This window comes from Cygnus atratus, chromosome 2 (genome assembly GCF_013377495.2).
Source record: "Cygnus atratus isolate AKBS03 ecotype Queensland, Australia chromosome 2, CAtr_DNAZoo_HiC_assembly, whole genome shotgun sequence".
Taxonomy (NCBI): Eukaryota; Metazoa; Chordata; class Aves; order Anseriformes; family Anatidae; genus Cygnus; species Cygnus atratus.
The window spans coordinates 125,055,878-125,071,255 of record NC_066363.1 but is presented as its reverse complement, the minus strand read 5'-3'; the positions used below and the strand labels follow the sequence as shown (position 1 = coordinate 125,071,255).

Below are 15,378 nucleotides of genomic sequence, written 5' to 3'. Positions count from 1 at the left end.
AGATGTTCTTGGCATATCTGGAGGTGAGGAGAGAGGTAAGACTGGGGATTGGAGAGAGTGGGCTAAGAAGAATCATCTTCTTTTCCTTCTTATAAATGGTGCTTGGGTGGGAGGAAGCTGCTTCTTATTTATACCTGATCTAAAGCAATCTCTGTATCTCCACAGCCATGAAACATCAGAGTTGTGAGCATTTACAAGTGTAGAAGACTATCTGACAGATCCCATGGTATTGGGATCAGTATCATGTCATAATGAGACCCAATGTATGCCATGTCACTGTGTCCCCCTGCCTTTCTTGAAAAGAAATCTCAGGTATATGGACCATAAAAGTTAGTACAGACATTTAGGTCTCTGATCTAGACAATCAAGGGACTAGGATTGCACACTGTCCCCGCTCTGTTTTCTTGGTGTAGGTTTAAAATAAGCCTTGTTTCCCTATGTGAACTCTACATAAATGATATTTCAGGCTCTTGCACATCATGAGATTCAGTACACATCTATCTCTTGAAAATGAATCATTCTTTTGAAACATTTTATTGGCTCATACATAACTCATTTCAGCTGAAGAGAACCTAGTAACTCTATAATTGATTTTCTCTCTCCCTTTAGCAATATGAAGCACGATCAGCTTCAGTACCAACCCATGTTATGCTTATCAAACCAGAAATAACTACACAAGTGTTGCAATAAATGACTAATTCACTTCATAATTTATTCTAACCTTACAAAGAGCCTCTTAACTAAACTATAGAACTTACTAAGATAACAAGAAGTTACTGACAGTCTAAAAAGTCTAATTCATCAAACATGAAATGTAATATTGCCAACAGTAAAATTGAAGAGCAGGATTCTACTGTTTTAAGGCATTTAACATCAAAGCCTTATTCTTTGAATAACCAGATAGACTGATGTTTAAGCTCATATCAACTAAAAGATTCTCACTGATATTGCTGTCTTTCACCATAGGACCGCAAGATGAACTGAAATCAATGGACTCTGTGAATGACATTATACACACCTGCAGGTGTCTCTTGCATCAGTGACTTCATATATTGGCAGAAACAGAAAAATATGGCATTTGTTACATTTTTACACAGGTATTCAGTGACAGGTGTAATGCATTAAAAATTGTTTTAAAATTAGTAGTTTTCAAGTTTATGACTTCTCTCTAGACAATAGCCTTGCAGATCAAGGAATCTAATAAAAATGCTGTTGGACAGTTTCTGTAATAACATTGTACTTTAACATTTCAGTGAAATGCCATAAGCTCTCAAAAAAAAACAAAAAACACCACTTTTTGAGGTTATTTCTCACTTTAGCAGTTTTGTAAACATAATTAGTCCAACTGATTTACCAATCTTGGCATTATTTGCTTACTACGTTTGCATAAAAATTATCAGGATTTACTTTATTATTAATTGTTTGAGGCATAGAATAACAATTCATGTATTTTATTAAAAGCAAAAAAGCTAAGGATTTATTGACACTTACTAACAATCTAGTCATTGTAGCCTGAAGACAAACTACATGAGTAAATAAGTATCCATAACTGCCCATTTTTAAAAAGAAATTCCTTTTCACAACCTTGGCTGTTTTTTTGCTACTCTCTTTCCCCTGCCCCTTCCACTGGTCTTCAATATTTCTTATGCATTCTCAAGATTAGATCTTGAGCATGGATCCCTCCAGGTAAATGGCACATAACCAACTACAGTAAAGAAATAATTAAATATACATTTTAAAAAAGGAAAAGTGTGAGAAGTAAGTAGTTACTGCAAATACCACTGCATGAAGGAAAGACTGTTTCTTTATGGAAGTCCATAGAAGATCAATAGTCACCTGTATAGTAACCAAAGTACTCTCTGTTGAACTCTGCAGGTCTTACAATCTTTACCACTTACAACACACTTAAGAAATAGAATAAGAATCCCAGATGGATATCATCATTTACAAACTACCCTCTGTGACAAATATAGTCACTTCTCAGAAGTGACTTAGCGTAGGCTAAGGCCTTTGTGCAAAACAAAGACTAATTAAGCTAAGAACACAAGAGTCATGGGGCAAGCATGAATGACATTCTGGAATCTATAATTATGGTCTAAAAGAACCCTGGGAAGAACAGAATCATCTATAAGTGAACAGTGACATAAAACTGGAGAACAGTTTCAGGAGACCTAACCACAATGATCAGCCTATCTCAGGAAGAGAAGAGGAGCCTTTATCTAAAAGGAATCAGGACAATGTCCCTGGAGATGCCAGAGCAAGTAGCACCTTTCATCATATCAATAGAATCTCTCAGTCCTCAAAAAGACAGCAGTGACTTGGAAAAAATATACCTTTAAAGGATGTCCTGAGTCTGGCTAGGATGGAGTTAAAGTAGATCTTAGTAATCCATATGGTGCTGTGTTTAAGATCCACGACCAAAACAGTGTTGGCAACACAATCTTAGCTATTGCTGAACAGTTGCTTGCACAGCGTCAAGACCTTCTCTGTTTCTCCATCTGCACCACAAACCCCTTCCCTGCTCCCTGCTTCCCTGGTGAGCAGGCTGGGTGGGCAAGAGTCTGAGAGGGGATGCAGCCAGGACAGCTGACCCAAACTAACCAAAGGAATATTCCACATCATATATTGTCATGCTCTGCAATAAAAACTGTTCTTGTTTGTTTGTTTGTTTGTTTGTTTTTCCAAAGTAGCCGTTGCTCAGAGACTGGCTATGTATTTGTCTGTTTGTGGAAAGTAGAGAGTGATTGCCTTTGCATCACTTGGTTTAGTTTGGGGGTTTTCTTTGTTTTACTTTCTTTCCTTCACTTAGTAAACTCTTTTTATCTCCACCCATAAGTTTTCTTGCTTTCGATCTTCCTATTCTCTCCCCCATCCTTCTGCAGGGTAGTGAGCGAACAAGGTTCTTGTATGGTGCTTAGTTGCTGTCTGGGCTCAATCCACCACAAGGGAAAGAATTACCTTCTGGAACTTTTGCCTTCAGCTGTTAGCTGTCTATCCAAATTCCAAATCTTTCAGGTTTCAAAGCACCTGGTAATTAAGATTATCAGAAATTGTCTACCATAGGGATAGAAGATTGAAGACAAATGGAAGGTTGAAGATCAGACCTTTTAGAAATTGTGGTAACAGTAAATTGCATTTATTGATATTTTTCCTAGAATCAAGTAGCATTATTCAAATGGATATGAACAATTATATCTTCCATATCAGACTCTAAAGAAAAGTTTATTTGTTGCCACTGAATGTCAAATACCCATCACTTCGGAAGTCAACTACATTTCATAAATAATAATAATAATAATAATAAAAAAATCCTAAGATTTCATTCATACTAGCCATATTACCTGGTCATTAATAGAACAGCAACATCATGACTGTTGATATGATAAGGCTGGTTCATATAATACAATCTTTCTACTGCACCAGAAATAGCCATCAAGGAGCACAAAAGCATATAAATGCTTTCCATGCTGCGGGAGGTAATGAAAACGGAAAAAAAAAGTGCCTTTTTCTTTCTCTTTTAGATACATAACATGCTTTTTCTTCCAATTGTTGAAATTAGAAGGAAACAGAAAACTTCATAAGAATAGCTCCATAAAATGTGAATAATCATTTGGCCACTACTCTGTAAGACAGGAGAATTGAAAGCATGATCTACAGCAGTTTCCAAAAAAATCTGAATATAAGTATTTATTTCCACAGTAACCTTTTTCAGAAATTTCAGTAGGAGGGCAGTAGCAACGCAGGATAGTAGAACCATGCATACACACATTTCACTTGACTTTTGAAGACGTACTGTAAGATGAACCTCTTCACACTTCTTTTAACAGAATAATAATGCTGAATTACACCTTGCTAAATATATATATATATTTTAAATCTGAGAACATCAATGTTTATTATTGCAATGAATGTAAAGATTTAGCTTTTGGTGATAAGAACATGAGATAAATAGCACTGCCATCATCACTTTCCCTTCATTTGGGTTAAGGCGGTGATCACTATCTCTGACTAGACAGAGACAAATTTACCTTCTTCCAGTGGCAGGAAAATACGGTGCTACACTGACTTTTCTGCTTGCTGGTGATCCATACCCAAGGACTATTGTACAACAAGGAGTTCATGATCCAAATAACAACTAACCTGAGTATGAACAGATCTGTGCTATGCTGCACATATCACTTGGCTGCAGGTTAAAGTTAGTCTGCTAATCACAAGGGAGAAGATTGTAGTTAGCTTCCATTTGGCATCTATCTTAAAAGTGAAGACCACGTTCTCATGTGAACCTCTTTTTGCTTGACAATAGAAATACCAAATGGAATTCTTTACTTATAAGAAAAACTAAATTATTTATTTTAAGAGCTCTCAGGACCATAGTGCTGGTTCATCTCAGCACAGCAGGATCTGTGTAGCCCTCGTTATGCAATACAGGGTTCCCAGCATCTGAAGGGATATAAGATTACCTAAGCTTTTTGAGACAGAAAAAGGGGATATTTAAATCAGCACCTTACGGAGTCTATAACAAATACTGGCACCAGCGCATTACATCCATCACTACAGATTTTGCAATGTATAGTACAGCTAGTCTCTGCATGCCAGAGGCCTACTGTCTTCCAGTACTGTCAGCCTCTGTGCATGCACTACACAGCAGATGTTCAACAGGTAATGTTGCCGATTTCTCAATAGTTTCCAAATAAGAAAAGTCAGCAAAAGGGGGCCATGATGAGCAATTAATGCAGCTTTCTCCCACACAATCGTTCTACTTAAACAAAACAGGCTGTGGGCCAGAAAACTGTTCTGAGGATGTAGTATAACTTGTATATCACCTTTCCCAGGGCCTTGCAGCCCCTCTTCTGTCAAATGATATATTCCAGTCACATACTGGAAAACAAGCTTTTGACCACTTGGGAGAGACAACAAAGAGGAGCAACCTGCTGCTAATATTGGAATAATTTATCAAGTTTAGAGTCTGTTTCCTGCATGTTGCTGAAGTCTAGGAAACAGGGAAATCAGGAATTTCTGTTGAACCAGAAGAACTGTACCGAAAGCACTGCAGATTGTGCACCCTTTTACATTCAGACACTCAGAGACTTACTGTAAAAACAATATAGACTATACAAGGAATAGACTACTAGACCTAAGGAGAAGAGGAGGCTCAGGGGAGACCTTATCGCTCTCTATAGGTACCTTAAAGGAGGCTGTAGAGAGGTGGGGGTTGGTCTATTCTCCCACGTGCCTGGTGACAGGACGAGGAGGAATGGGCTAAAGTTGCACCAAGGGAGGTTTAGGTTGGATATTAGGAAGAACTTCTTTACTGAAAGGGTTGTTAGGCATTGGAATAGACTGCCCAGGGAAGTGGTTGAGTCGCCATCCCTGGAGGTCTTTAAAAGACGTTTAGATGTAGTCCTTAGTGATATGGTTTAGTGGAGGTCTTGTTAGTGTTAGGACAGAGGTTGGACTAGATGATCTTGGAGGTCTCTTCCAACCTAGACGATTCTGTGACACTGAGTTGTTTTACCTTATGAACAGAAGCAATCTCCCTTAAATTCTGTTTATGCTCTCTTGTTACAAAATGTAAATATATCAACTGCCAATCTTTCAGGGGTTTCACAATGATGAAATACTTGACATTTAGGAACCTCTTGAGGAAAGAAAGAAAAAAAAAAGAACTTGCAAAGATTAGAACAGTTATTAAAGCAAACAGAACACTTCATGTATCTCCCAAAGTGATAAATAAAAAATATTATTACTTAAATAGCATTTCTAACTTTAAAAATTCTGGTTTCTTACTGCATAACAAGAATTACACATAATAAACATGAGGCAGACAATGTAAAAGACTGAACTTTCACTTAAGACTTACACATTGAGCAAAAAAACACCATTACTATGAAAACAGCTCAGAAGAAAATAGATATTTTTACAAGCCCTGATACTGCAAACACTTAAATTTAGCTCAGAAATATGATTATTTGCATTGAGATCATGGATATGATGCAAACATGATCTTCCTTGGTATGCTTATCTTTATAGTGGTGCTTCATAGTTACTTATTATATTCTATGGTATAATGCATAGCATAGATTAACATTTTTTAACACTGTGAGTATGCCTAAAGATTGGACAACAACAAGAAATGTAAATGAGCATTATGACCAAATATTAATATTCTGTAAAACAAGATGTAATTTCTTTTCCACCTTCCTTACTTGTTAAAAGTTCAAGAATGTAAATATAGGTCTATAAGTCTAAGTGTCCAAAAAACCAACTTGATATTCTTACACTAAGCCAAAGAATTGATTGTTTTAAAACCAAATGAGACACGCTTTGGTGACTGCGTTCAATCCACTGCAATGGACATCGCTGTCAATTGAGAGAATAACATGATTTCAAAGCCTCAGTGGACTTGAGCTAAATGCAAAGGAAAGCTTAGGCCAAAATGTCATGGAATTCCAAAAGGACTGTGGACTTTCACAAAGAACTACTTTGGCTTACTATATTACAAAACATAATACTTAGCATGGCTATATATAAAATGAGTTCCCGATATAACTTTTGGTCACAGATCTCGATCCCATTGCCTTTTTTACATTTACAAATACATGTGATTTTATAGCTACAGTTCTGTTTTGTTTTTTTTTTTTTAAGTCAGGAAGATCCTTTCCACTATGATGTTATCTGCTAGTAATCTGTGTCAGCCACCCACATAGCTGAACACACTTAGAAAATTACCAGTGTTATCAGCCCTCCTATGCATTCTACATTACACATAAACAGTGATAACTGAAATAAGAATGAAGCCCCATAATATTCTTTTTCATCTTTGCAAGTATATTTCTTCTGAAATGCATCCTTCCCATTAGAAGTGCAATAGCTTAGCTGATTCTTCTATTTTGAATGTTCTATTCTAGCTAAACCTTCATTGACAATGCTAGTATAACTACTATGTGTTTTTTAGAAGAAAATATACCAGAAGTCAGTTTCATACTTTTAATACCTAAGTCAATCAACTAAACTTTGACAAAGATTCTCTTAAAGAGAATCAAGATATACACATAAAGATGGAAGTCCTTGCTCTGCAGAAACCTGCATTATAAGTAGGGGACAGATCAAAATCATCTATTGTCAATACTGGAATTTGTTTTCCCGGAAACCAGATATGGAAGGATGAGGTTTCATTTTTTTTTTTTTTTAAAGAAAGGGCTGTATATGCAATGAATAATGAACTCTAAATGGGACTAGTCATGTAGCTATATGCAACAACGCCCTGCAATTCAGTGAAAGCCAGGATTTGGAAGTAGTTATACCACATCTGTAAAAAGCATCAGAGCAGTTAATGGATTAATGAAATACATTAAAAAAAAAATCAGTCCCAGTATCATACAGTTACTGATCTGGAAAACACAGCAATGAAAGATACCTATGTTTGCAGATAGAAACTTAAGCTTTTTATGTTACCTTCAAAAGAAAATAAAATGTCCTTCCTGTGTAACGTTTTGTTACAGCCTCAATTTTTGAGCAGTTCTGCAGCGTATAACCTAAACGTTATACCAAGTATAAACTGTACTATAAGCCCAGAGGAAAATGAGAATGAAAATAAAAAACAGTCTTTCAGAAGCACAGAATTTTCAAAAGTAGTAGGTATATATTGACCTTGCTATCAGTGTTAGTTACTGTAACGTGGCTATATTATAATCACAATAAGCATGGTTATTTATTGGATATGATATGATTTTGCTTCAGAATCTCAGAAGTGCTTATGCAACCTCTACTCAGACCAGAGGTCCTGTTTGTGTCCTTTCGGGGATATAAGTTGATTTTGCATAAACTTAGCCAGTTTCAGTGAAAGGCATGGTAGAAAAAGGTACTAAGTTTTGCATGGCTTAAAAACAGGAAAAATACCAGGACAAACTCTTACAATTGAGTCCTTATTTAAAACAAAACAAAACAAACAAAACAAGCAAACATACTGAAATAAAAACACGCTGGTTTGTACACCAATAATATTCCACACAAAGGTCAAGCCAATAAAAAAAGATAATTTTCTTCATACTGCCTTTCTCATTTTCTCAAATACATTTCTTTGTATTCTCAAAGAATACAGATTCTTTGAGAGATTCAAGTGGCTAGAGGACAACCTACACACAGGAGAAGCAAACTTGTACTGGGTACCTTGACCTCACTATCCCCACAGAAGTTAAAAGATTCTATTCTATGGCACATGTAATGAGGCTAATAACTTCACTCTCTCTCTTTTACCTACTGTTCCTTCTAAATGCCACAGAATTCTACTTAATTCTAATTTAGAAAAGTCTTGTGGTTTATAACAGCACAAGATAGTCATTCAGCTTTCTTTTTATGTTACACTGATAAAGTCGGAAAGATTAGTAAATTCCAGGAAAAAAATAAAGAGATAAGACAGCTACAGACTAATTACGGCATTCACTGGAATCCATAGATTAACTCTGGAAATAACAACTGACTCTATGGAGATAACAAGCCCTTAGTCACAAACAGTGTGACTTCCTATAAGAGGAAATGATTGGCCCATTGTGGCACAGAAGAGATCCAGCCTATTATGTCTTCTTTCTCTCAAATACAAATACATCAAGCTTAAAATTACTGGAGCAAAAAAAATATATGAACTATATATATACATATATATATATATATATTTGTCAGCACAGTCAAGCACTGAAACTTGTTGCCCTGACACATTGTAGTCTCCATCTTTGTAGAGATTCAAAACCCAACTGTTCAATGTCCAGAACAATCTGCTCTAGTTGACTGTTTTGAGCAATAGGTTGGACTAGATAACTCCAGCAGTCCCTTCCAACCTCAATTATTCTGTGATTCTATGAAAACTGCAATAAGAAAGCAACAGAAAAATAACAGAATCACAGTAAAGCACCATGTATTTTTCTAATTTTTAGATTGGCATCCAATCTGAAACAAATAGTTTGTGATAGAATTCCCAAATATAAGAATGTTGAGCTATCCTGAGGCTCTATTATTTCATGTGCCTTGATTCTCATAAAGTTCTATATGGCAAAAACTAAAACCAAGTAAATAAATAATTGAAGTCTAGGAGTACTTTTCAAGCATCTTATGCTGAAGATTTTAAAAATGGCAGAAAAGAAAGTAATTAAATTTCTACAAAAATTTCCCTCCTTTCGTGAATGGCAATTCCAGGAAAAGAAGGTTGCAGTGCACATAGAGGTTTCTAGAGTGTGATTTAATATATAATACAATCTTTTGGAAACATTACAATCAAATCCTCTGAAGAGGTTATTAATTAATATTGTGCAAGCTTTGTGTAGTTAGTAAGTCTCAAATAAAACTCAATGAAGTTAGGACTGTGATATGTCTAAGTAAAAGAAGAACCAGATAAAAGCCTGTAAAAGTTGCTTCTGCTCTTTGTACATAAGTACGTTCTCCAAGAAGAACCTGCAAGTGTATTATGTAGGAAATCAACTTAATTACTTTAAACACCTGAAATATTTGATACTTGCATGGGATTTCAATGCAGCTGGCAGTTTCTTCACAAATATATATGGTCTTCATGACATTCACTCCTGAAAGTTGTAAGAACCATCACACAGCTACTGGACACTTCAAAAACAGGAAGCAGATTCAAACTAATCTATGCATGATTGGATACTATACTTTTTAGCTTAATCTCTAATTAAAAGACAAGTATCAGAAAATACATATAATTTTTTGCAGTTACCCAGCAGTTCCATTGCATCATCTTCATTGTCAATATCTTCTTCGGTTACAGATGGAGCTGTGCTGTGAGCAGAATCAAAGGAGTCCTGAGAAAGCATGGCAGCCAGCAGTTTCTTATGTTGCTGTTGTTGCTGTTTCAGTCCTTTGCTCTTTGGCTCCATTTTTAAGCTGCGAGGGAGGAAAACAACTTTCTCTTACTGATACTCTCTATAAAATACATCACACATTTTTCAAATCACTGTAGCCCATGATGTCACCCAGATCTGAAGGTTAGCTCCATCAGACCACAGAAACTTACTGGTAACCTCTCATGCCCTGATCATTGGATGCTATAAGGCAGTCTGTGCTTTTAGTTCTTATCTACAATTTTGACTAAAAAATGATGGGAAAATTCCCATTGACTTTACGGGCATTTATCAAGTCTAAATAAGTTACATACACAACAGGATGTCAATTACTGGTGCGTGTCGTTAAGGCACTGATCGCACAACAACAAAGCTGAGAACAAAAAACTACTCCACTGCGTAGTTATGTTATCACAATCACATAGGATTAAGGTTTACATAGTTACAACAATCTTCATTATAGTTTCTTGACTTGTGCCCCTAACCTAAGTAACAGACAACTGAACTGCACAGAAGTTAGCAGAAGGGTCTAAGGCAGGAATTGCTATATTCCTGCAATTTCTAATTCCTATTTATTCTAATTTCTATTCCTAACAATTTCTAATTCCTTCTAATCTCAAAATAAACACAACGAGAAAGAAGTAGGAGGGTATCAGGAGGGTATCAGGAGTACCTCAGGCTGTCTTATAGCCTGTTGCAGGAAGATAAATATTTTGCAAATTATGAAATTCAGTATAATCAATAGGTCATTTCCCCTGCAAAAATAAACACTAATAAGATAAAGTGGCTCTTGGGGGTGTAGAACAGGTTTGGGGTTTAGGACATGGGGTTATAAATGGGGCCTCTGTGAGCTCCAGTTCATTTCAGGCTCTGAGATACAAGAACATCAAATGAACAACCACCCAAATTCCACACTGTGTACATATGCTGTGCCTTAAGGAAGTTTCCCAAGAACCATGCTTCTTCTCAGAATTTCCACAATAATTTTTTCATGTAGAAAACTAGTGACAATGGCATGGAAATGAGTTTAATCCTGTTTTCATGGTTCCTGGATTTCTGAAAGATGAGCTCAGTAGCAGCAGGATTGCTATTAGCACTTTTATATGGTCCCCTATCCGATGTTAATAGCTTGTCTTATTCCCTTAGCAGCAACAGAGAGCTGTATAAAACCAATGACACATACAGTCTTTCCTCTGCAGCAACCCAGAACATTAAGGGCAAAATGGTGACCCTTCATCAATTTGACAAGACATCATCAAAACAGCTGCGGTAGTGTGGCTACACTACCTTTCCCAGTCAAAGTAATAGTGAAATCTGTCCTTTCAGTTGCTCCAAATTAATTCCCTTTCTTTTTAAGTAACTAGGTCTGGCTTTCAGATAAAAACTGTATGAAACTTCTGTTGCTCATGATCACAGGAATTCTCACAGAGGAAACAGTGGTTTCTAGTATGAATGAACTGATGAGTGAGGATCATGGCTGCAAATATAGAAAAAGCAGACAGCTCATACATTCCCAAACTTTAGGTACTATGCTCTATGATCTTCCTTATGCTGAAAATGCTATGGAAAATGGACAGGTTATCAAAAAAGCACTGGTCAACAGGAATATGCCATTCTCTGCAGCATATTCAGTTTCCTATAGAATGCTATGAATGTGTAAGGAGCCATGGCTTCCCCTTCCACTCAACAGAAAAAAACTTATATGCTAAGCTCTGTGAAAACAATACAGAGAAAGAGGCAGTCATATAAGAAACTGATGGCAATTACTCTAAAAATGAATATGAAAACGACTAATCTTCTGAATATATATATATATACACACTATAATTTTATATATATATATATATATATATATGGGGGTGGGTGTATATGACTATATATATGGACATTGTTAAATTTTATTTATGTAATATTTCATTATGTTTAGTGATAGGTGTAAGGAAACATTACTTTGAAATAATGGAACAATTATGTTCTTGTTCTTATGCTGTAAATCAAGATTAGAATTAATTTTTAGAGTTTGCTGGTCTACCACATAAATCCTGATAGTTACTGATGAACAAAATATCACTTCTAATTGAAAGTGTTAATAAATCAGATTTTACACAATATAATTGTAAACATTGAATATGAATTGTAAATCACTCCCTCTTTCAGTTGTCAGATAAAAATGTAACTGAATTATTTTAGCCTATATCAACAAGCGATAGCAACTTTGAGTTTCATTTAGCCTAATAAAAAACATGCCATTCCATCTACTTTTGAATGTACTAGATAAATGTTACACTAAAACCAAATTATTATTTCCTATTGTCTCATGCATTGGTGTATACCCAATTCCAAAGTCTGCTAGTAGTACTTTAAATCTCAATAACTGAATCAGACCTTGAAGAAATTTCCTATTATTAGTGAACATTCAGATTAACCTTGATCAATATGGGTCTTTTGAACTTCCACATATAGGTAGCATCAATTTCATTATTATCACTATCTTGAAGTACTGCAATTTTATATTAGTTTGCAAGACTGCAAACATGCTTTATTTAAATGCTTTACAAAACCTGATGAAATGCTAATGAAGCAAAGAATTATCCCAGACATAAAATCAGTCATCCAAATTTAAATTCATCTGCAGCATGTAATTTAGTAGTTATTAATTCCACTGAAAACCAGTATTCCCACTTAATGATACATATTTTTCAACAGCTCTTCAGCACTCATTGCACCTAAAACACCTAAAAAGATATCAGTGTCCTATGATTCTTTTCTTACATCAAGTACCCCTTACTCTCCTTATTCCATACTTCTGGCAATATGATTTTTTTTCATGATACTCAACAAGACTTCTCAAATACTACTTTCAAAGCCATTAGTATTTTTCTTCATTATATCATTATCTATAATGTTTCTCACAGCTTGTACCACCTTCTACGGAGAAAAATACTCTGTACTAAATGATCTTTGTTATCAGAACTAAATCTCTTTGCTCCCATCTAGAGATCAGCCTATTTCTGCTTCTTCCTATTAAGAGAAGGGATACAATATCCTCAAAATCCTCTGCAACTTGGAACAAATCTTTACTCAATGTCCTTACTGGAATGCTGAATAAGGATAAATAGAAACCCAGGCCCTCACAATGAAGCTGCAATGGTAGCTGCTGACTCCATTACTTTCCCAGGAACTGCAGTAGAAGGACTCAGTCTTTGAGTTCTGTTGGTTCCAGTCCAAAGTCTGGGTAAGGGATCATTAGTACATGCTGCTGCTACTTTGAAATTGTAGTATTCGCAGCTTCCCCTCCCACCCCCCCAAAAAACAAACAAACAAACAAAGAAAACTAATTAAAAGAAGTAAGATGTGTTCGTGGATAACAAACACTCCCAACACTCTTGGAAAGTTAATAAATACAGCTTCTAAGAGTCCAGCGAATGACAGACTAGTTTCCATGTGATAGGGAAGAGAATTCCAGTGCAGAGGACACAACGGAGGACATAGTGAAGGCATACTTTACACCTTTTCAAAGGGAAATCTGAGAGTTTCTGCATCCTTAAAAGAGGAAGAAAAACGTGTCTGCTGCAGTCAGTGTACTAGTTATAACCAAAGAGAAAAGCTACAGGGTTGAGGGAGAACAGCAGGTGTTTAGGTAATTGACAGAGGAATGGCTGCAAATACTTAACTTTCTGTGAGAAAGAGGTATCTTTAAATCATGTAGAATGGACAACATGGAAAAATTATGAACTCCTCTATGTAGCTAAAGCACATTAACAAAAAAACACACTCCCCCAACCTCAGTCAAGCACACTGAATCATTGGAAGGTATTTACTGCAGAGAATACAATTTTCTCTTCAAGAAAGAAGTTTAAGAAATGAAGATGAATTTTGGAAGTCCTGTTAGAAACAACACAGCTATTGTTTCCCTTGCGTAGCTTTCCTTTAAAAAGAGAAAATCAGATTTATCACTAAACTGCCACAAAGGTTAACTAACATCTATTACCAATCATTGAAAGACAAAAGGGTTTGAAGGACCTGAATGAAGCTATGTATCACATTATTACACAATGGGTCCCAACCTTGTCAACATGCACTTAGCTTTTGAATAAAACCATGGGATTGCTAATCCATATAAAATTAATCATATGCAAAAGCACCAAAGAAACTAGTCACATAACAGTGTCTCCCATTTATTGTGCATGCTGCCACACTACAGCATGGGACTTTAGAAGTCCTGCATTCTGCTCTCATAAACAAATAAAAAAGAAAAAGAAAAAAAAAAGCTCTCCTTCAGAAACGAAAAAAGTATAAAATTTCTAGGCAGAACAAATTTCCCACCTTCCACCAGGACTGCTGCTATCCTCACTGTCCCACTGCTCGTTTTTACTTCTTGGTATTGGTGGCTGCAGCATCTCAGCAGCTAGTGGATCTGCATCATTCTCTTCACGACCAATCCATTCTCCAATCACACGAGGTCTGAGAAGGGGGGTATTAAAACCTGTTGTGTCCTGAAGAGAAAAAAATAATAATAAAAAAGCACTGTACTACTTGTTTTCAACTGGACATGTAAAGAGGAAAAGAAGACAGAAAATAATACTATTCATTAAAAAAAAAAGTAACAAAGTAACATCCAGAAAGAATCATAGACTAATGAAAAGATTTCTGTTAAAAAAATTCCAAGAAAAATTTGCCCACCCTGGTGCCTCAAACCTCTCCTTGCTTTTCAATACCAACTGGAGAAATACGGTATTTATCAATTCATATTGAAAAATTACATATTTTTAATAAATGCACAACTCTTAGAACCCATATGGTGTTAGTTATGCTAAGCAACAGATGAGGTCACTTGCATAATGAACATCCCAACCAAAAGACTGTTGTAGATTAATAGCATCTCTCTTATTTGCATGATGTATAAATGCAAATCTGATAAATACATCTGCATTTGGCATTTTAAAAATAACCCTGCTGGGATTTACATAATGTATCCTTCAATTCTGAAAATGGTATTAACATCTTAATAAAACGCATTTCTGAAACTAGTACTCATATTTTTAACCACTTACTGGAAGAAGATAGCTGAAGAGGATTACTAGAAGCAAGCAAAATGCAACTGAAATATTCAAAACAATAGTGGTGATTTGCTTCGAATTTATATTAGGAATATAGAATAAGGAAAAAAAATTGTCCCTAAAGATTGTATGTGAAAACTGTTTTGAAGTGGTATTTCTTTTTTCAGTGTTTTGAGAAAGGTTGTTGAGAAAGGGTCAAGTACAACAGTGCAATCAAACAAACAAAAAAAAAAAGCATAGAGCATAGATACAAAAAAATAGACATAATGAAACAATGGAGCAGAAATATTAATTTTGCTTTAATAAACTCTTCTAGTATAGCAAAGACATTTCAAATACAGTGTTCCTAATTAGGAGAAATATAATCTATTCCTATCTTCTAAAGACAGAAAGAAATAGGAAAACAAATCCTTTGGTGTGTTACTTAGATCAGTATCTCAGTAAATATTCCTACCATAAACCAACAC

At 35.6% G+C, this 15,378-nt stretch overlaps 1 protein-coding gene across 1 annotated transcript in view; it reads right to left on the bottom strand.

The window, feature by feature from the left end:
* The window catches only part of C2H8orf34 (chromosome 2 C8orf34 homolog), a 168,976-nt gene that overhangs the window by 89,431 nt on the left and 64,167 nt on the right, over positions 1-15,378 (bottom strand). The window contains exons 6-7 of the mRNA XM_035563073.1: positions 14,178-14,347; positions 9,728-9,894 (exon numbers count right to left, since the gene is read on the bottom strand). Of these exons, the coding sequence (XP_035418966.1) occupies positions 9,728-9,894; positions 14,178-14,347 (337 nt within the window). The remainder of the gene's footprint in view (positions 1-9,727; positions 9,895-14,177; positions 14,348-15,378) is intronic.